Consider the following 21,412-nt stretch of genomic DNA (forward strand, 5'->3'; position numbering starts at 1 on the left):
GTTGAGGCGACCCGACCTCGGGGCTGTGGCAGCGTTGCGGCGACCCGACTTCGGAGGCTCGGCCGCGGACCCAGTGGACGACATCGTCGGGAGCTCGCAGGTCACAGGTTGGTGACCTGTTTTTCCGGAGCTCCTGCAACAACAGTTTCGTCCGCTGGACTGGAGGGCAGCAACTTCGGCAGGTCGACCACCCCGGGCCGCGGAGTTTGAACTGGCCCGATCGCGGATCTCGGATTCAGCCGCGGGTCTTGCTTACCATCACCCAGCGGGGTCACAACATCGGAGGCCTGGATCGCCTCAGTGCAGAGGGAGAACAAGGAGGGAAGAGACAAGGACTTTAAGGCTTTTGCTTTCCATCACAGTGAGGAGGTGCCTGGTGGACTCACTGTGGTGGATGTTAAATCTGTGTTTATTGTGTGTTTTGTTATTTTATTCTATGTTATAACTGCAAGGCACAAAATTTCATTCGGACTGAAAAAGTCTGAATGACAATAAAGGATACTTGATACTTGATTAGACTTCAATGTGATGAGACAAGAGATGAGATTGGTGAAGATCTTTGCATCTTCTCTAGCCACAGACGAAGTCCTGGAGGACATGGAGAGTAGCCAATGTTGTTCATTTGTTTAAGAAGGAAACTAGACAGAATCCAGGGAACTCTAAACCAATGATACGTGGTAGGGAAGCTATTGGGGAGGATTCTTCGGAATAGGACTCATTCTAATTTGGAAGAGAATGGACTAATCAGGAACAGTCAGCATAGCTTTATGCGCGGCAGGGCATGGCTTACTAACTAGGCGGAATTTTTTGAGCAGTTCTAAATTATTTCAAATGGGGATGTCACCCCTCACGCTTTCTTCCAATATTACCTGATGTTGTTCTTGAATTAAAAGCAATCGTGCTCTCGCTGCCCTGGTTATCACTCTGGCACAGTGCTGTAAAGCAGCAAGCACCATGCTTCCTGTTGTGAAAGATGGAGTGTTCCACCACCAGACTTTAGAAACAGCAGCATGAATAATTGTCATCAACAAATAGTTTAATATCTCGATATAAAACATTACATTTTTCAGCACTGATGATGCGGGAGACATTTGGTTGGTAGGGTGTTGGAATCTGTGTCTCTGAGTTGCTGAGTTTGGTTTGTCTACGGCAGCTGAGATGTTTGTCTCCTCCATTGGTGACATTCCAGTGAGAACATGGTTGCCAAATGAGCAGGCGAGAGCTCAGCAAGTCGATCTGGAACGAGTGATGGGCTGGATTCACAGTTGCTGTGTCAAAGCCCTGACCCATCAGCTGCGCAGGAGAACACTCTGCTGATGTCTGTTGTGTGGCTCAGGACCAGCTTCTTCAAGTCAGAAAATATGGACAATAAATAGGTCATGTTGGTGTGTTCCAGGTGGAAGAGGCTTCGCCACTTGTGTGGGATGGCGCTTACTGGAAGCATGACAATTATCTTTGTTTGAACTTCGCCCAACACCCACACACACACACACACACACACACACACACACACACATAGTTCCCAGAACATTGACCAGGAACTCAGTGAAACTGTCTTTTATCTAGCTTTGAGTTGTGGTACAGTGCAGTGAAAATGCAGTGCAGTATTTTGAAGAAGCAAGACGGGTTCAACCAATGGCTGTCTCTAAGCATGGAATCATCTTCATGGTCAAAGCTCGGAATCCCTAGAGATTCCAGGGGTGAACAGTCCTTGGCTTGAGTGGTGGTTCTGAGCAGTGGAGGTCGGTCCTAGTAACGGCAGCTCTTCCTCTTCTTGGGCAAATTGGGTGGCGGCTGCCGGTTGAAAGACAAGGTGTTGGTGCTGTAGTCCGGCTGAAGAGGAAACACAACAAACTGTTTCATTTCCCTGATATCAAACCCTGGCCAGTGTACACAAACCATTGCTCTTCTACCCTGATGTAGGGTTAGACACTATTTGTTCTGTCACATCAGTAGGAGACCAATTATTCCTATACTTAATTCATGTGGAAAGAAATGGCAACTGATGGTGACTCTATGATACCTTGCACCTCTGGTCCTCTAATTTCCCAACTACCCTGCACCTGAATCCCTGTTTGTTCTCCCTTGATTTCCCCCCAATTACTCCTCTGATACAATCTCTGGATTTACCCCTTCCAGCTGATTCAGACACCAGACTCTCATGCCCCATTCCATCAACAACTAAAGGGCCTGTCTCACTGTACGAGGTAATTCAAGAGCCGAGTTTAAAAAAAAAAATCAAACTGGTGGTAAGCACGTAGAATGTATGTAGCGGGTACGTCGGAGCTCGGGACGTCTCTTAGCAGCCCGTAACACTAACGGCAGATACTCGGGAAACGCGGTAAGCTCGTGAAGACTCGTGAAGATTTCTCAACATGTTGAAAAATGTCCACGAGAGCCCCGAGTACCTACGAGCGGCTATTACTGTAATTCTCCGAGTTCGAATCAGGGGAACCTCGGGAGAACTCTTGAATTAGCTCGTACAGTGGGACAGGCCCTTAATTCTCCATCACCTCAAAGAGTCATACTTAGTCATACAGCATGGAAATAGGCCCTTCAGCCCAACATGCCGGCCAAAATACCCCATCTACACTGTCCCACCTGCTCATGTTTGACCCGTATCTCTCTGAACCTTTCTGATCCATGATTCAGTAACTGTGCCAGGATTGCAACACACACAAAGAAAGTTTGGTCCCACATAAACCTGGAAATAAGGCTGTGGAGAGATCAAGTTCCCTTCCCCTCTGTTTTCTAATCTCTGCGTTGTGAAATGACAGAACCGTGCGTCGATCAAAGCCCGAACAATAATACTGCACAGAGTTTAATTTGCAAACTTAAAACAAGATAAAACTGTCAGTTTCTGTGGGCAATACCTTTTGTAGGTTGAAAAACCAGGTTTTATATTCGTCTGGCTTGGTACAGGAGACCTTCATTGGCTCCATCATCTCTCCTGCAGATGAGAATTGAATGAATAACAAAGATGACAATTCGCATTTAACACACATGTTACACAGTGAAACCTCCGCAGCACCTCATCGATCATCACCCTGACCGAGGTGTCGGGGCAGGTGACTGACAGCTTAGTCAGTGAGGAAATGAAGGCAGAGTGGTCTTGGGCAGCTCCGGAGTCAAAGAGTCATTAAGTCCAGCATGGAAACAGGCCTTTTGGCCCAATTACCCATGCTGACCAACATGCCCATCTACAGTAGTTCCATTTGCTCCCACCTACACCATATCCTTCTAAACCTTTCCTACTCATCTACCAGTCCAAATGTCTTTTAAATATTTTGACAGTACCTGCCTCAACTACCTCTGGCAGTCCATTCCATATACCCACTACCCTTTGTGTGAAAAGGTTGCCCCTCAGGTTCCTATTATAATTTTCTCTCTTACCTTAAACCTATGGTTCTTCATTCCCCTACTCTGGGTCAATGACTCTGTGCATTTCCCCTATTTCCCCTCGTGATCTTATACACCTCTATATGACCATCCCTTATCCTCCTGCACTCCAAGGAAAACAAATCTAGCCTGCTCAACCCCCCCCCCCCCCCCCCAGCTCAGGCCCTTGAGTCTTGTTAACGTCCTCTTAGATCTTCTCTGCTCCCTTTCCAGCTTAACAACATATTTTCTTATTTTCTATAACATGCAGACCACAACTGAACACAATACTCCAGATGTGACCTCACCAATGTTTTGTACAACTGTAACATAACATCCCAACTTCTATGTGTAGGAAACAACTGCAGATGCTGGTTTAAATCAAAGATAGACACAAAATGCTGGAGTAACTCAACGGGACACGCAGCATTTCTGGAGAGAAGGAATAGGTGACGTTTTGGATCGAGACCCTTCTTCAGACTGATGTCAGGGGAGTGGACTCCCCTGTCTGAAGAAGGGTCTCTACCCGAAACGTCAACCCATTCCTTCTCTCCAGAGTTGCTGCCTGTCCTGCTGAGTTACTCCAGCATTTTGTGTCTATCTTTGATCCCAACGTCTATATTCAATAGTCTGACTGATGAAGGCCGATGTACCTTCTTGACCACCCTATATACCTGGGGTGACATTTTCAAGGAACTATGTACCTGTGGAAATGGGGCTGAAGATCCAAGAACTGAGAATCAGGGAGATGGAGCTATCAGGTCATGTCAGATTTCATCGACCATAGGATGTCTTCAGACGGGACACTGCTAGACTGCAAGCTCGATTAACCCGAGGCCACACACTAACTTGCAGGAGATGATGGTTCAACATGAAATGCCGACCATCCCTTTGGGGGATTATATGATTTAGAACATAGAACATAAAACATTTACCTCTAATTTCAAACTCAAGGTGCCCCACACGTGCAGATTTTTCCAAGGCTCTGATGCTGTGAGTAGGAAGTCTTCCCTGTGTGGAACAGAACATCTGGTAAACCTTTGTGCCTTTGTTGCTGCTGTAATGACCACCATGCCACTGACTCTACTGTTGTTGATACTCTGGAACACTCTGATCTGACTTGACGGGGCATTGGACGGTGCCAGACATTCAGTAAAACAACCCAACACTGAACCTCCATCAGAAATTGATCTGCAGATGAGCTCTTGCCGTGAAATGTTATTCTTAAAGAAAGTTATTGCAATGGCTCCCACAAGGTCTGCTTCTCTCTGACAGGCCACCTTGCTGGGCTACAGCTCCACACGCACCGGCTGCCTTCCAGCTGTGGGGAAACCGAAGGTTGACTATGTAGAGCTGAGCCCAGCTCCATCCTTGCCCGATATCACGGGTGTTTCCCAACAGTGGTCACTGGATATTGATCAGAAGGTTGTCCTGCCACAGAGGCTGTCAGGTCTTAGCACAGCTGTGACCATTGCAACAGCGTCTGGGTCAATGGGGAGGAGGGGGTGGGATTACCGGGGTGCTGGACAGGTCGTGTACTGGAGGTTTGTGTGGACAAAAGATGGGTGGGATTTGTGATCGATGAGGTGCACACCTTACGTCCAGCTCGGCACTGGGTCAAGATGCGGAAGACCTGAGTGATCTCCTGGACAAGTGTCGATCGCCTGGATTGGGGTCGGAGAGGAATTTCCCGGATTTTTTTCCCGAATTGGACCTGGGTTTTTATCCGGTTTTTTGCCTCCCCCAGGAGATCACGCGGTTCTTGGGGTGGAGAGGGGTGATAGCGGTATAAAGGGGAGGGTAGTGTCTTGTGTTCTGTGTCTTGTGTCTACTGTTTGTGGGTAAGTGTGTCTGTTTAGTGTTCAGCCATGAGTGAATGGTGGTGCGGGCTCGACGGACCTGGTGGTCTACTCTCGCACCTACTTTCTATGATTCTATGATATCCTAGCGCTCCTTGAATTTGACACTGGAAGTGTCAACAGGCACTGTGGTGCAGCGGTAGAGTTGCTGCCTTACAGTGCCAAAGACCTGTGTTTAATCCTAACAATGGGTGCTGTCTGTACAGAGTTTGCATATTCTCCCTGTGGCCGTGTAGGTTTTCTCCAGGTGCTCCGTTTTCTCCAAAGATGTACAGGTTAGTAGGTTCATTAGCTCTACGACAACCCTAGAGTGTAGGATAGAACTAGTGTACGGGTGATCATTGGTTGGTGTGGGCTGAAGGGCCTGGTTCCACGCTGGGTCTCTCAACTAAACCAAAGGCAGGGAAAGGGAATCTGTTTTTTCCTCTGATTTTCTCTTGCATTTCCATGGACATTTGTGCATCTGCAGTAGTAAAGTCTGCTCCAGACTTAGGTTCGGTGCTGTCAGAGGTGATCTGCTTCACTAGTTCAGCTGGGGTGTTAAACAAGGGCTGGCAGACTTACTTCGTACTTGACGGCTGTTTTCTGCTCATCTGTGGAAAGTATTACAAGATCGTCTGGAAATAAAACCATGATCCTCTCTTCAAACGCCTGAAAATGGGTAAAAGCAAGTCAAAAAGTATTCAATGAAGCTGCGGCTACGTGCATAGAGTTGCCATGTTTCACAGAGTACAACAGTTATCAATACAGGAACCAGACCCCTCACTGGCTTTGAACAGCAGGTCCCAGGTATATGTGTAAGAATGAACTGCAGATGCTGGTTTAAATCGAAGGTAGACACAAAATGCTGGAGTAACTCAGCGGGTGAGGTAGCATCTCTGGAGAGAAGGAATGGGCGACGTTTCGGGTCGAGACCCTTCTTCAGACTGATCCCAGGTATACGTCCATCTAGAGAACCGGCCACAAATTTAGCAGGACCAAGTGTCCCACAGGAAGGTATAAAAGGAGAATTGGTTGTAGCTGTACTTTGGCAACTTAACCCTAACCCAGAGCCAGATGTCACTGAAAGTCAAGAGTCAAGGGAAAATTAGGGAAGAACCAGAGCAAGAAAGATTGAGAAAGAAATTAGCGCAGGGCAGGCCCAGTGCAGGTGCTGTGCACTGGTGCACTGGTTAATGACAAGACAAGGGCTACGGGACCATTGGGGTATTTTCTGGGGAGGGGGGAAACAATTGAGTTTGTTCTCGTACAGAAGATAGATCTGCGGCTAAACCCTTCCTGAAAGAAAAGGATCTGAAAGCATTTCCAGTATTACCAAGGACGATGGCAGATTAACTTCCCACAGCTGGGGCGGGGTGTCCTGGTCTATCATGTGGCGGGCTCTGCAACAGGAGGCTGAGAGCAACATCAGAGAAAGAGCAAACGGACTTTGAGGGTGTGGGTGGTGGAGAGCCCGTCACAGAGTACAAGTTGCCCACACATTGTATTTTGGAAGTGAAAATATTTTCAAAGTACATGAATTTTGAAGAAGCGCGTTTACATTTATCTTGAGGTTTGACCTTTGATGAGTCGCTCTGGACTTTCCCTCAATCTGCACCCTGCAATGACAACAGTTCCTCTCACTATCTGCAATTTCCAACCACTGGAGATCTTGTCTGTGCCGTCACTAGCGGCAGACTCGATGGTCTGTCACAGGTAACCACCTCCCTCTCCCCACCTTTTCCCACACTTCGAAAGAGGAAGCTCATTACGCCAATTTTGGCCTCCCTTCACTGGCTCCCAGTGCACTTTCGAGTTCATTTTAAAATTATTTTATTTGTTTTCAAGTCATTGAATGGGCTCGCCCCGCCTTACCTCTCTGAGCTGCTCCACCTATATGCTCCTGCCCGGTGCCTCAGGTCAGCTGATCAGCTGCTCCTTGAGGTACCACGGTCTAAGCGGAAGCTCAGAGGGGATAGAGCCTTTTCTGTTGCTGCTCCGGCACTTTGGAACACCTTGCCGTTGCACATCAGACAGGCCCCCTCACTGTCCATCTTCAAATCCTCCCTAAAAACTCATTTTTATTCTCTGGCTTTCGACACTGGCTGAGACATTGCTCCTGTTCTTAGTGCTTTTAATGTCTTTTAATTTTTTACTGTTTTTAGTCCTTCGTTTTACGGTTTTTAATGATTTGTAATAACTTTTTGTCCATGAGTTCTTATGTACAGCACTTTGCGGCAACTGCGGTTGTTTAAAGCGCTTTATAAATAAAGTTTATTATTATATTCTCCACCTTTGCCCACCTCTCCCCAACTCTCTCCACCTCCCTACCCCTCCACCCACCACCCACGTCTCCACATCTCCCCGGCTCTCTTCAACTCTCTCCGTAACATCCAAATGCACTGGTTGAATAAGTGAACCGAGGGCAGCCTGAGATGTCTTTGGCATTGTTACCACCTGGTTCTAGCACCTGTACGCAACATTTCACCTGACACTAAACAAACGTTAATTCTGTAAAATGTGCCTCAGAGAAAGTTCTGTAAAAGTCCCGGCTTGGAGTCCCATCCGAGCCAGAAGAAGCAACAGGCCAGCAGTCTCTTCACTTTGGCAGAGGCGTGAGATCCAGCCTGGTCCTTGTTACTGCCAGTGTTCATTTAAAGCATAATTCATCGATTGATTGAAAGATACGGGCCTTTCGATCCACAAAGGCAAAACAAACCATCGATCAGCTGTTTGCACTAATTCTGTTATCCTATTCTGAAGAAGAGTCCCGACCCGATACGCCATCTTGGGGTGGCACAGTGGTGCAGCGGTAGAGTTGCTGCCTTACAGTGCAGTAGACCCAGGTTCGATCCTGACTTTGGATGCTGTCTGTACATAGTTTTTATATTATCCCCGTGACCACGTGGCTTTTCCCCGGGTGTTCCGGTTTCCTCCCACATTCCAAATACGTATACGTTTGTAGGTTAATCATCTTCGGTAAAGATTGTGTATTGTGCCTAGCATATAGGATAGTGTCAGTGTACGGGGTGATTGTTGATCAGCGCAGACTCAGTGGGCCAAAGGGCCTGTTTCTGTGCTATCTCTAAACTAAACTAAACTAAACCATCTATCCATGTTCTCCAGAGATGCTGCCTCTGAGTTACTCCAGCACTTTGTGTCTTTCTATGTTCTACCATGATCAGTAATCAATGATGATTTGTAATTAACAATAATCAATTATCAGTTCAGGATGTGCTGACTTGCGTCACACTTCCTGCTGTTTATGTACAGTAAATAATCCAACAAATAATAAAAGAAGTTCTAGACCTGACTGTGTGCACAGCGAACTTGCACCGTGGATATGTACACAAAGTGTCCCAGATGCTGGATGGGAGTCCCTTCCCAGCCCTGGATAGGATTCTGCTGCAGGTACTTCTCCAGCTCCTGTCGTTTCCAGTCTTCGTCACAGGGAAGCTTCAGGTAAACCGGCAGACAAGAGAAAACTAGTTAAAATGAGGTGGCTTCTCCTAGTATTATGGCACGTTTAAGAACCATTTACACAGGTACATGGATAGGACAGGGTTAGAGAAATAGGGGCCAAACACAAGCAAGTGGGATTAGTGTAAATGTGACGTTGGCCGGTGTGGGTGAGTTGGGCCGAAGGGCCTGTTTCCACACTGTATGACTTCATGCCTCCCATTCAAAATATTCTAACCCTTTACTGACTGCAATATGGAAAACTCAAGCAAAACAGTCAAAGGATTTAAGTTCTATTGAAAGATCTAATATGTCAGAGATGCTCTCTGACCCGCTGAGTTACTCCAGCACTTTGTGTCTTTCTTTGGTATAAATCATTATCTGCAGTTCCTTTCTGTACATAAGTATTAACATTATGAGAGGCATAGATAGGATGGACAGTCAGAACCTTTTTCTCCCACCCAAGGTGGAAATGTCAAAGACTAGACGGCAGAGTGGTGGGTTCCTGGAACATGCTGCCAGTGGTGGTGGAGGTCTGATAGTGGTGTTTCAGAAGCTTTTAGATAGGCACACGGATATGCACGAGATGGAGTGATATGGATCTTGTGCAGGCAGATGAGATTAGTTGCACTTGGCCTCATGTTCGGCACAGAGATTGTGGGCTGATGGGCCTGTTCATGTGCCGTACTGTTCTATATTCTATGGAAGCTCGCCAGCAGTTCAGCGAGATGTTGATAAAATAGTTACCAGATCTCTTGGAGTAGGAGTGATTGAACCCACGCCAGCCTCAGGCTGTGATCTCCCGACTTCAGCCACACATTGCTGGTCTGTTTCCCTTTCTCACCCCTCTCAGGTTGAGTTATAACATTTTTGAAGGAAGTGACTGTAAATGCAATAGTTTCCTCCCATCGATCTCTATCTTGGTTTTGAGCATTCCCTTTCTCTCCCCATTTTCCTCACAGGCGCTGTGTTACGGTGACCATGTGGCACTGAATGACTAATCCTCCCTGGGCACTGACACTGGGCACTGGTAGTTTAATCAAAACTACAGCATTGGCATCCTGGTTCTACTGGACCTCAGATGCTCCCTTTCCCTGGGAATACAGACCCAACGTCGACACCAGCTCCCACCGGGCATCAATTAAAGTTTGGTATCTCAATGCTTGCTACTTATCTACCTTATTGGAGACCCTCAGACCATCTTCGATCAGGCTTACTGGATTTTATCTTGGACTAAACATTATTCCCATTATTCCCTTAATCATGTATTTGTACACTATGGATGGCTCGATTGTAATCATGTATTGTCTTTCCGCTGAATGGTTAGCACGCAACAACATTTTTTCACAGTACCATGGTACACGTGACAATAAACTCAACTCAACTCAAATCTTATCTGATCCAATTAGACTGCTCATTGCTTACCAACATAGCCAGCTTGTGCTGTTTATGTGCCCGATATAGAGAAGCCTTCTTAACTCTTCTTGGCAAATGAGCCATCCATATTTTGAACTCCTCTTCGTTTGAACACATTATTATCCTGGAGTCGAACATTGACCCTGCGAGAAATAAACCCGGACAGATAGAGGAATGAGTGGAAGTTTGTTCCCCAGTGGAATCGCATACATGCCAAGTTAGAGTAACTTCTTCTGTGGGAAAGGTTTCCATTGGACAAATGACACAAAGTGCTGGGGTAACTCAGCAGGTCAGGCACCATCTCTGGAGAACAAGGATAGGTGAGATTTTGGGTCGGGCCCTCCTTCAGGCTGACGACGAATCCCAAGCTGAAACCTCGCCTATCCATGTTCATTGGAGGTGCTGTCTGACCTATAGAGTTACTCCAGCACTTTGTGTCTTTCTTTTGTAAACCAGAATCTGCATTTCCTGGTGTCTGCAATGGAAGAATATCTGGTTCAGGAACACAACTGTGTATTAGAACCTGTCTGTGTGCTACCCAATCATAATGGGACCACAAGCCCACTGGCTCTGCTGGGCTGAGATTATGCTGGACTGGGTTCTGGATTCTCGGTCCACATGGAGTTACCAGATGCCTCCAATCCAGGTGGAGCATGCCTGATGCAACGCACCCTTTGTCTGTGCAAGCAGGGTTGTGAGAACGAATCTGCTGCACATTGTTCATTGGAGGGTCAACCTGCCCATTGCTTCAGGCCTGAGGAGCTCACTCACTCCTAACTGGGGGCTCCTCGCAAGAGCTTGCTCAGGTCACAGCCCAGTCCCTCATTGCCAGTGTCCCCAGCACCTCGAACCGGTCTTCTATGCACTGACCATTGCTCCCATCCCCACACCCCTGTTGCCTCACCGGGTGCTCCAAGGACAACCCATTCTCCTCCTCACCCAGCTCCTGACACAGGCCTGAAGTGGCTCTACCCCTGCCCCTCCAACCTAACTCCCACCCATCCCAATTTTCCCTCTGCCTCTGTCACAATCCTGCCCTTAACCTTGAACCAATTCACCCCTGCTGTCACCCCGGGATAGGAGTGTTGGATCAGAACACTTTGAGAAGACCCCCAGTATTCCAAGCACTATAAGCATCAGCGCACACATACACATGCACACAAACACATGTGCGTACACACATATGCACATCCTGTGTTTGGTGCCCAGTGTCCAGTCGGCTGTGTCCAGTCTACTGTGCCCCAGAGCCGCCCCTTAACCATTCTCACCCGTAATTTCAAATGTGTTGTTCTTCATTACCATTCTGACCGAAATCCCAGAAAGCGGCAACAGACCCTGGAAAACAAGGAGGAGAGTCAGTGAAGGGGGCAGCCATCCCTCAGCATGGAATGACCTTCGCTACATTTGGGCCTTCGTTGCCTCCTGTTATTTTGGCAAAATTCTATTTTCTCGGTCATCGATTCGTTTGTAGTAAAGTCAGAAAGGGGATTCAATGCTGCAGGCCTACACTGCTACACATGTCCTACACACCTGCAAATGTCCTGCACGCTTCCACGCCTCCAAAGCACCTGCACACCTCCCAGGCACCTGCACACACATACATACGCACATACTATATATCTGCATTTTGACACAAAATGCTGGAGTAACTCGGGACTGGCAGCATCTCTGGAGAGAAGGAATGGGTGACGTTTCAGGTCGAGATGTCTGAAGAAGAGTCTCGACCCAAAACGTCACCCATTCCTTCTCTCCAGAGATGCTGCTTGTCCCGCTGAGTTACTCCAGGATTTTGTGTCTACCTTTGATTTAAACCAGCATTCGCAGTTCTTTCCGACACTAATCTGCATTCTTCCATCCTGCTGCACACGCCTTGCCTACCCGAGTTATTGCCAAACACCTGAACGACTTTCACACCTGTCTCACACGCACAGAATCCCACTTCTCTTTTGAATGCTGATATATGACCTTTTTACACACGTTTGGTCTTACATATATGGCTTGTATGGGTATGCTCCTTGGCCACCTGCAGCATAGGGGGGTTACAGCATTGGCAGGATGCATTGGAGAGACCATAAAGTCATGGGGCCTCGGCATTGGGGAGCAGCAGTATCGGGGGAACTGCGGTGTTTTGTCTAATCTCAATGTTGGGGATCATAGTGTTGGGGGGTCCGCAGTGTTGGGACCACGGTGTCGGGGGCCATGCTGTCATGGGGACCGCAGAGTTCGGGAACAACAGTGTCGGGGGGACCGTAATATTATTGGGTGGTGGTGGTGTTGGGGGACCACAATGTCGGGGAACCGCAGCTTTGTTGGGGGACTGCATTGTCGGGGTACTGCAGAGTCGGGGGAACTGTGGTGTTGGGGGAAACCACAGTATTGGGCGGACCACAGCGTTGAGGAGCCATAGCATTTGGGAACTGAAGCATTGGGAGAACCACCGTTCAGGGTTCGCAATGCAGGGGAACCCCATTGTTCGGATGCTGCAGTGTTGGTGCAATCACAGTGTGGGGGGAACCACAGTGTTGGGGGGACCACCAAGTCAGCGAACTGCGGGGACCACAGAGTCAGAGCAACGGTAGCATTGGGGAATGGCGGTGTTGGGGGAAGCAGTACGTAGTTCGAAGGGCCAAATGGCTTCCTGCACCTATTTTCTATGTTTCTTGAGCATCAGTTACCTGTTTCACCCCTGTGGCTGAGAAACCGTCCAGACCTACGTGAACAAGTGGTCAGCTTGTGCCTTCAGACGAGGGGAAGTGTGACGGGGCCTTTACCTGGTAGATGAATCTCTGCTCCTCCTCGTCCACAGCCAGGATCAGCAGGTGTAAGGGGAAGAGTACCAGGTGCCTCCTCGTCTCCGCCTGCAACATGAGAGCAGGTGTGAGGATCAAGGCGCGGACATTGACCCCGCGCTGGAGACCGCTCCTGCCGCCATCCTGCCAGCTTAACATGAGCTCTGTCACCGGTCATGCCCGCCCGTCTCCTGCCCAACCTCATACCCTCGCACCCTTCCCCGTGGACTCAGTGCCGAATCCTGAAACCCATCTGGCCTGAGGAGGTGTGGGGGGGGGGGGGAGTGGGTGCCCACAAGGCAACTGACCCTTACACTAGCCAGAAAATGCTGGCGTAACTGAGCGGGTCAGGCGGCATCTCTGGAGAGAAGGAATGGGTGACGTTTTGGGTCGAGACCCTTCTTCAGACCCTTGTCCACCAGCCTGGGTGATGGGGAGATGAGGTCAGCTCACCCCACAGACTGACTTGCTCCAGGTCAGACTGACATGTCCCCACCCCCAGCACTATCCCATCCCCCTCCCCCCTCCAGGGTTCGGCTCACATTGACTGCTCCGTGTGTAAAATGCCTGTGATTCTTGTGGTGGCTTCTGAGGATGCAATGGGTTCTATGTAAAAGCAGGTCTGCTATCTACACAGTGTAACCCTCCCTGCTCTAGGGTTTCCAGGGGAGAGATTTGCTGAGATGCCAGGTCTTTCAGCCGGGGCTGCTACCTCCATGTGCTGGTCGTGAAGTAGGGCCGAGGACGACCATACGATTTCACCCAGACCGCTGATGTCCTCTCCTTCCCAGCCCTTTATGGGCTCTGTCCAGACAATCTTCTCCAGGTCTCTGCGAGACTTTCCCCACAGCAACTCAACCTGCAACAGTGCGAAGTACAATATGGGACTGAGTAAATGTTGCACTTATTAATGCATCCAGTTAAATATGAATGGGTTCATTATATACAGGAATATCAATCACTCTGAGATGATTAAGTGACAGAGGTGGTATGCTCTCTCGATATATATATATATATATATATATATATATAGCAATCAAGACACACAATCATAGAGACGGCAACATAGATAGGTGTAACTAGTGTGAAACATTGGGGCCGAAAGCTAGCTCTTAAACTTAAATAACGGCAATTAGAATGGCATAAGGACATAGTTGGCTCTTGTGGATGGGAAAAGTTGATGGCAGGTTGGACAGTAACTGCTACGGCATCAACTCGGAGATATTTCATAGATCTCAGCCATTTCCACTGAAGGAATTCATAGTGGAATTCCTCAGAACTGCCCCTCCCACAGCACGGTGCTCCCTAAGTGCTGCCCTTCACTCAGTGTGCACTCCCTCAGTACTCTCCCTGTACTTACCCCCCCCCCCCCACAGTGTGCACCCCTCAGTACTGCCCCTCGCACAGTGTGCACTCCCTCAGTACTGTCGCCTACACTGCGCTCGTTGTAACAGGGTCCGGCTCAATCTGCTGAACGCCACTCGCCTCGAAGGTGATCTTACCCCAGACAGTTCTTCCAGACGCTCCTCAAACAAATGGTTACTCACTGCAGACTGACTCTGAGAACAGATGGGAAAGATAAACCAGTTACACAAAAGCCAAACACACACAATGAGTGTAGGAAGGAACTGCATTTGCAGGTTTAAACCGAAAATAGACACCTAAAGCTGTAGTCACTCAGCGGGTCAGGCAGCATCTCTGGAGAAAAGGAACAGGTGACGTTTCGGATCAAGACTCTTCTTCAGCCAGTACAGTGACACAATGAACTGCAGATGCTGCAAATCTTCAGCAAAACACAAAATGCTGGAGGAACTCAACAAGTCAGGCACCATGGACAGACAATGTTTCAAGTTGGGACCCTTCTTTGATTCTGATTGTAGTAGGATGGAAGAAGTTGGAGAAGAGGTGGGGGCAGAACCAGAGTTACCGGGTCAGCTTGGCAAGTGAAGGCAGGCACGGGTTATTGATTGGGGACGATCGGCCATGATCACAAAGAATAGCGGTGCTGGCTCAAAGGGCCGAATGGCCTCCTCCTGCACCTATTTTCTATGTTTCTATGACAAGTGTATAGAGGAGGGGGGGTGATTTACAGAAAGATGGATAAATCCTTGAGATGAAAATGAGACAAATGTGTGACAGATAAGACGAGAAACGGAATGAAATGTAAAGCCAGAGGGAGGGATGGAAATGGAAGGGGACCTGGTAGCGGGGTGGAGGGGTGTGGGGGAGAGGGTTAATAGGTGAACTGCATGGGCGGGACAGAAGAAAGAGAGAGGGTGGGGGGGGTGGTGGGAGGGTGGTGTTACTTAAAATTGGAGAATGAAATGTTCATACCATTGGGTCATCAGCTGCCCAAACATAATATGTTTACGTGTGGCCTCGCTCTGACAATGGAGGAGCTCTGGACAGAAAGGTTGGTAATGGAATGAGAAGGATAGTTCATTCATTCATCATCGTTGAAAACATTAGCGATGCAGTGGTGCTGGTTTCCGACAGGAACGGTGACAGACGCACCTCTGCCCTCCTGTTCCTGCGGACTTCCGCCGCTGGAAGTAGAGGATTTTGGTGGGTGTGTGCTTCATCATCATTCTTTACAATGCTATGTACGACAGCGATCGCAACTTCTACTGAAGTGTGGATGGCCGTTGCTCGCTAGAAGCTCATCCGTCCATTGACAGGTCTTGTTTTTGGTCCTGCTGGGGGTCCACAGCCCCTTCGTCACCTGGCAAACCAGGTGGGGGAGACGGTTTAGTCGCCAACTATCCAACCATGGAACGGGTAGCACGGGATTAATTACATGGTACCCGTGGCGGGGGGAACTCCCCCCGACCTGACCTGAATAGTTCAAATGGTTAGCAACCGGGAGATCCTACAGGTCTTGTCTGATGTGCGGGGAGGGTGGAGGTGATTTGAGACCTGGGAGAACCACTCTGCTTGGAGCCGAGTCTGGATATTGAGTAGACCTCCCTCCCACCAATAACGTAGCCTTGCACATTTGTGTTTTCATTGAATGGGCTGGTACCCTCACCATCCTGTTTTGCTGGCCTTGCTGGGGGAACTGGTTACCGGGTGACTGGTTACTTGGAGATTGGTTACTAGGTGGCTGGTTACCAGGTGGCTGGTTACTTGGAGACTGGTTACTGGTGGTCTGGGTACTGGGAGATTGGTTTCCAGGGGTGTTTTTAAGTTGGGCGGAGGTTTGGGACATTGGCAGACGAACAGATGAAGGATCGGCTTGGTGGAGTCTTTGCGGCAGAAGCTATGGTCACTCAGTCGAGAAGGGCACAGTACCATGTTGTTTGTAGGAGGGAAGTGAAGGAGTCAGGCTGAGTGGGGTTGACTGCTCTAAACGTGCTCGTTCTGTTGAGATACTGGGAGTCATGTCCGGCTAAAGGCAGACCAGATCCACGGAGCATTTTAAAGGTGGCACTGTTGACCAACATGCCCATCGACACTAATCCCACTTGCCTGCATTAATTCCACACCCATCTCTGCCCTGCTCATTTGAGATTCTTGAATGAGGGGCAGCACAGTGGCACAGCGGTAGAGCTGCCTGACTTACAGCACCAGAGACCCGGGTTCCATTCTGATGACGGGTGCAGTCTGTATGGAGTTTGTATGTTCTCCCTGTGACCATGTGGGTTTTCTCCAGGTGCTCTGGTTTTGTCCTTCATTCCAAAGACGTGCAGGTTTGTAGGTTAATTGGCCTCTGTAAATAATCTGTAATGTGTAGGATAGACCTAGTGTACGAGTAATTGTGGTCGGCACAGACTCGAGAGGCCGAATGGCCTGTTTCCATGCTGTATCTCTAAACTAAACTAAACAAAACTGAAGTATTCGAGCATCAGCGTGAAGCTGTGCTTTTGTACAGACTGTAGGAAATCTTTGATGTTTCAGAATGCTCCTCTTGGGGGTGTATCATGTGAAGCATTAGCCCGAGATGTTGCATGGTTCACTTTCCAGGCAGGCACCGTGACCAGGAGCTGCCCCCTGTCCTACACCGCAGCACCCAGGATACGGGGTTCCGTCCACCCACCAGCCCGGGAAGGAGTGAGCAAATGGACACAATGATATGAACGGCCTTGGCCGAAGGAATGTAGAAAGAAACTGCAGATGCTGACCCAAAATGTCACCCATCCTTTTTCTCCAGAGATGCTGCCTGACCCGCTGAGTTACTCCAACACTTTGTGTCTATCTTGACTGAAGGAGGTCAGTTTGAGGTTCAGAACACTGACCTTGGAATGGAGTCCCATCAGACCTATGTTCGTGACACCCGCAGAGGTCTGGGGCCGGAGTGTGTCTCCGGAACTCAGACCCCAGACGCCAGTTCAGCCTGTTTGAAGAGAAAGCGGAGGCAGGAAAGATCACCTACCTGGTCTATCAGCTTGTGCAGCTCTGGAGGAGAGGCAGCTGCTCTTTCAGTCACTGGATGGGAAGAGCATCTTCAGGAAGGAAGGGGACAAATCAAACAATGTGTAATGTTCCTGGAGTAAAAACACTCGGGCAGCAGAGAGAAAAAATGTTGCAGATCACAGAGTCTTCCCCAGGTCTGGGGAAGAAAGAGCTGGGTTGAAGTTGCAGAGAGGGTGCTTTAGATGTAGGTTTAGGTTCATTATTGCCACTTGAGCCAAGGTATAATGAAAAGCTTTGTTTTGCATGCTATCCAAATAGATGTAACATACATAGATACAATCAGTTCAAACTCAAGTACAATTAGATAGTGCAAAGAGGAAGATACAGAGTGTAGAATATACTGTAACTCTTAGCATTGTAGCGCATTGTAATGCATCAGTTCCTGAGACATCTGGAATTGTAGTACATCAGTTCCAAGTCCTCTAACGTTAATGGGGTAGAGGTGAATCAAACAGTATCCTAGCTTATGGAAGGCCTGTTCAGAAACCTGATAATGGAGAGGAAGAAGCTATTCCTGAGTCTGGGGGTACGTGCTATCGGGCCAATGTAACTTCTCCCAGATGGAGCGGAGAGAAGAAGCCACATGTCTTTGAGTATGTTGGCTGCTATTCCAAGTCATGTGTAGATGGAGTGAATGGTGGGAAGCCTGGTGTGTGTGATGGATTGGGATACATCTACAACTCTCTGTAATTTCTTGCAGTCTTGGGTAGAGCTAGAGTCATATAGTGATAAAGCATGGACACAGGCCTTTAAGCCCAACTTGCCAATTTGCCAACCAAGATGCTCGATCTGCTAGACACACCTGTTTGTGTTTGGCCCTAATCCATCTGAAACTGTCAGAGCCATGTACCTGTCCAGATGTCTTTTAAATGTTGTTATAAAAGCTGCCTCAACAACCTCATCCGGCAGCATGTTCCATATACCCACCAGCCTTTGTATGAAAAAGTTGCACCTCAGGTTCCTATTAAATCTTTCCCCTCTCAGCTTAACCCTATACCTTCATATTCTTGATTCACTTACCCCAGGGAAAAGACTCTGTGCATTCACCCTATGTGTATGCCTGATCATTTCATACACCTGTTGAATATCACCCCTCTCTGCTTCCTGCGCTCCAAGGAATAAAATCCTATTCTGCCCAACCTCTCCCTTTAGCTCAACCCCTCGAGTCCTGGCAACGTGATCGTGAATTTTCTTTGCACTCTTTCCAGCTCAACAGTATCCTTCCGATAGCAGGGTGACCAAAACTCAACATAATACTCCAAATGCAGCCTCACCAACATCTTGCATAACTGTAACATAGCATCTCAACTTTGTTCCTTAAAAAGCTATGATGCAATCCGACAGTACGGTTTCTATGGTGCATCTGTAGAAGTTCACAAGAGTCACCGGAGACATGCCGAATTTCATCAATCTCCTCAGGAGGTTGATGCAGTGGTGTGCCCTCCTGACTGTTGCATCAATGTGGTTTGTTCACGGCAGATCATTGGTAATATTAACATCAATGTTCATTGCGGCATGAACTCCACAATGCCTTCTGAAGACACTAACTAGTCTTTGCTGACATTGAGGAAGAGGTTATTGTGCTGACACCATGCTACTAAGTACTCTCCCTCCCTCCAGTACTCCGTTTCGTTATTGATGTGATTCGGCCCACCAGTGTGTTGTGGTCGGCAAGCTTGTAGACGGAATTGGAGTCAAATTTGGCCGTGGGGTCATGAGTGTAAAGAAAGTATAAGAGGGGACTGAGGACGCATCCTGGTGGGGCACTGGTGTAGGGAATTGCTGTACAGGAGGTGTTGGCATCTATCCTCACTGATTGAGGTCTGAGGGTCAGAAAGTTGAGGATCCAGTGCCAGAGGGAGCTAATTCCTGGGTTTGCTTCATGAGCTAGTCCAGGGAGGGAGTGTAAGGCAGGCAGGAAACTCTGGTCCTGTCTGAAGTGTTCAGTCCGATACCGCCAGGAGTGAGGGATACATAGATACATAGAAAATAGGTGCAGGAGTAGGCCATTCGGCCCTTCGAGCCTGCACCGCCATTCAATATGATCATGGCTGATCATCCAACTCAGTATCCCGTACCTGCCTTCTCTCCATACCCCCTGATCCCTTTAGCCACAAGGGCCACATCTAACTCCCTCTTAAATATAGCCAATGAACTGGCCTCAACTACCCTCTGTGGCAGAGAGTTCCAGAGATTCACCACTCTCTGTGTGAAAAAGTTTCTTCTCATCTCGGTCCTAAAGGATTTCCCCCTTATCCTTAAGCTGTGACCCCTTGTCCTGGACTTCCCCAACATCGGGAACAATCTTCCTGCATCTAGCCTGTCCAACCCCATAAGAATTTTGTACGTTTCTATAAGATCCCCTCTCAATCTCCTAAATTCTAGCGAGTATAAGCCAAGTCTATCCAGTCTTTCTTCATATGAAAGCCCTGACATCCCAGGAATCAGTCTGGTGAACCTTCTCTGCACTCCCTCTATGGCTATAATGTCCTTCCTCAGATTTGGACATTTTATACCAGCCGTAGCATGTGGACATCTCGGGAGCACTGGATGGAGAAGTGAAAGGTTATCCACCTCCTTTCCTTGGAACTGAATCTGCACCTGAGGTTGAGTTTTACCGAAAGTGCAAGACAGGGGTGCACACCCAGGGCAGGTGTGACACATTGCACACCTGCACCCCTAGTGTGCCCAGGCACATCACCCTTTCATTACAGAAGCCACAGGGCCAAATTGTGCAACCGAGAACCTGAACCATCACATGCCTCCAGTGTGTGGGTGGTTATGCTGTACTGGTGACTGCGTGCTGCCTAGGCTCAGACTGACGGAGAGCAGAAAGTGGTGCATACCTGGTGCTTGGGATTTGGACCAGGTCCTCCTGTTCTTGCTCATTGGTGGTTTTGCAGCATCGAGGAGTAACGCTGATGCCGCCCATGTCTACAGCACGTTGGTCTGCACGCTCAGTGTTCACATCCACTCGCCAGCTTCACTTCCACATCCTAAACATTCCACAACATCTTGCGCCACTCAGCGTGGTGTCGCAGTACAACCAGCAATCACGTTCTGCAAAGAAACCAGCAACAAAAAAAATAGTTTTCCCAAATGCATCATTTTGCTTCCTTGAGCGAAGACGTGGAGATCCTTCCAAAGTGAAGAACTTTACCGATAATCTCGCTGGAACATGGCTCAGGGTGCAGCGTATTAATGTCACTCCTTCCTGTGTGTGTCTGGAACTTCTTCTGCCTCAGCTTCCTGTTAACACAGTTTGGTGTTTTCCTGTTTGGTGCGTTGACTCTGCTTGGCGGTAAGCTAGCCCAGAGCTTACGCAATCTGCTTTCTGTAAATGTTATGTTACTTTCATACACCGAGCTCCTCTCAGTATTGCCCAAGGCCTCCAGAGATCCATAGACTCTTTGTCCGTGGTTATTCAGTCGCATCTCCATGTAGCACAGTTGGACGATATAAAACCCCAGAGCAAGAGGCCACGACACCAGTGGCAGCCGGCAGCTCCAGATCCAGAGGGACATTGGTGGGGTGGAAGTGGGAGGTGTTTCCTCCTGTGGGAGGGTCCATATCCAGGGTTCACGATGTATAGAGGACGGGCTGTCCTTTGAATTTGAGTTCAATTTTAGTTTCGTTTATTGTCCCGTGTACCGAGGTACAGTGAAAAGCTTTTGTTGCATGCTAACCAGTTAGCGGAAAGACAAAATGACAATCAAGCCATCCACAGTGTACAGATACATGATAAAGGGAATAATGTGAATAACATTGAGACTAAGACAGGATGACATTATCTTTCTCGGAGAGTTTTGAGTCTTTGGAATTAGAACATAGAACGTAGAATAGTACAGCACAAGAGTAGGCCCTTTAGCCTACAAGCCTGTGCCGAACATGATGCCAAGATGATCTCTTACCTACCATATTTACCCCATTCCCTGCATGTCTCCATACCTGTCCAAAAGCTTCGCCAATGCCGCTATCGTATCTGCCTCAACCACCAACACTGGCAGCACATTCCCGGCACTCACCACTGTCTGCATAAGAAAGTTACCCCGTATCTTGGAGTTGTACGTTCTCCCCGTGACTGCGTGGGTTTTCTCCGGGTGCTCCGGTTTCCTGCCA

The 21,412-nt window shown here is 48.4% G+C and overlaps 1 protein-coding gene across 1 annotated transcript; it reads right to left on the bottom strand.

Annotated features, from left to right (window-relative positions):
• Positions 1-1,058: 1,058 nt before the first annotated feature.
• LOC116990406 (probable pleckstrin homology domain-containing family N member 1) lies at positions 1,059-20,755 on the bottom strand. Its single transcript, XM_033048022.1, has 13 exons — positions 20,454-20,755; positions 20,140-20,353; positions 17,253-17,322; positions 14,383-14,439; positions 13,593-13,739; positions 12,863-12,949; positions 11,360-11,426; positions 10,101-10,234; positions 8,526-8,672; positions 5,802-5,888; positions 4,314-4,389; positions 2,874-2,950; positions 1,059-1,833 (listed from the first exon to the last, which is right to left on the bottom strand). The coding sequence occupies exons 2-13, from the start codon at positions 20,223-20,225 to the stop codon at positions 1,750-1,752; spliced, it is 1,119 nt and encodes a 372-aa protein (XP_032903913.1). The 5' UTR covers positions 20,226-20,353; positions 20,454-20,755; the 3' UTR covers positions 1,059-1,749.
• Between the last annotated feature and the right edge of the window lie 657 nt (positions 20,756-21,412).

This window comes from Amblyraja radiata, chromosome 31, assembly GCF_010909765.2.
Source record: "Amblyraja radiata isolate CabotCenter1 chromosome 31, sAmbRad1.1.pri, whole genome shotgun sequence".
Classification (NCBI taxonomy): domain Eukaryota; kingdom Metazoa; phylum Chordata; class Chondrichthyes; order Rajiformes; family Rajidae; genus Amblyraja; species Amblyraja radiata.

Excerpts from the sequence above, each read along its gene's own strand:
- LOC116990406 (XM_033048022.1), bottom strand. The coding sequence starts at position 20,225 with ATGGGCGGCATCAGCGTTACTCCTCGATGCTGCAAAACCACCAATGAG. Across the intron at positions 14,440-17,252 it reads TGCACAAGCTGATAGACCAG|AGTCAGTCTGCAGTGAGTAA; the intron begins GTAGGTGATCTT and ends ATCTGTTCTCAG. Across the intron at positions 12,950-13,592 it reads TTCACGACCAGCACATGGAG|GCGGAGACGAGGAGGCACCT; the intron begins GTAGCAGCCCCG and ends CTCATGTTGCAG.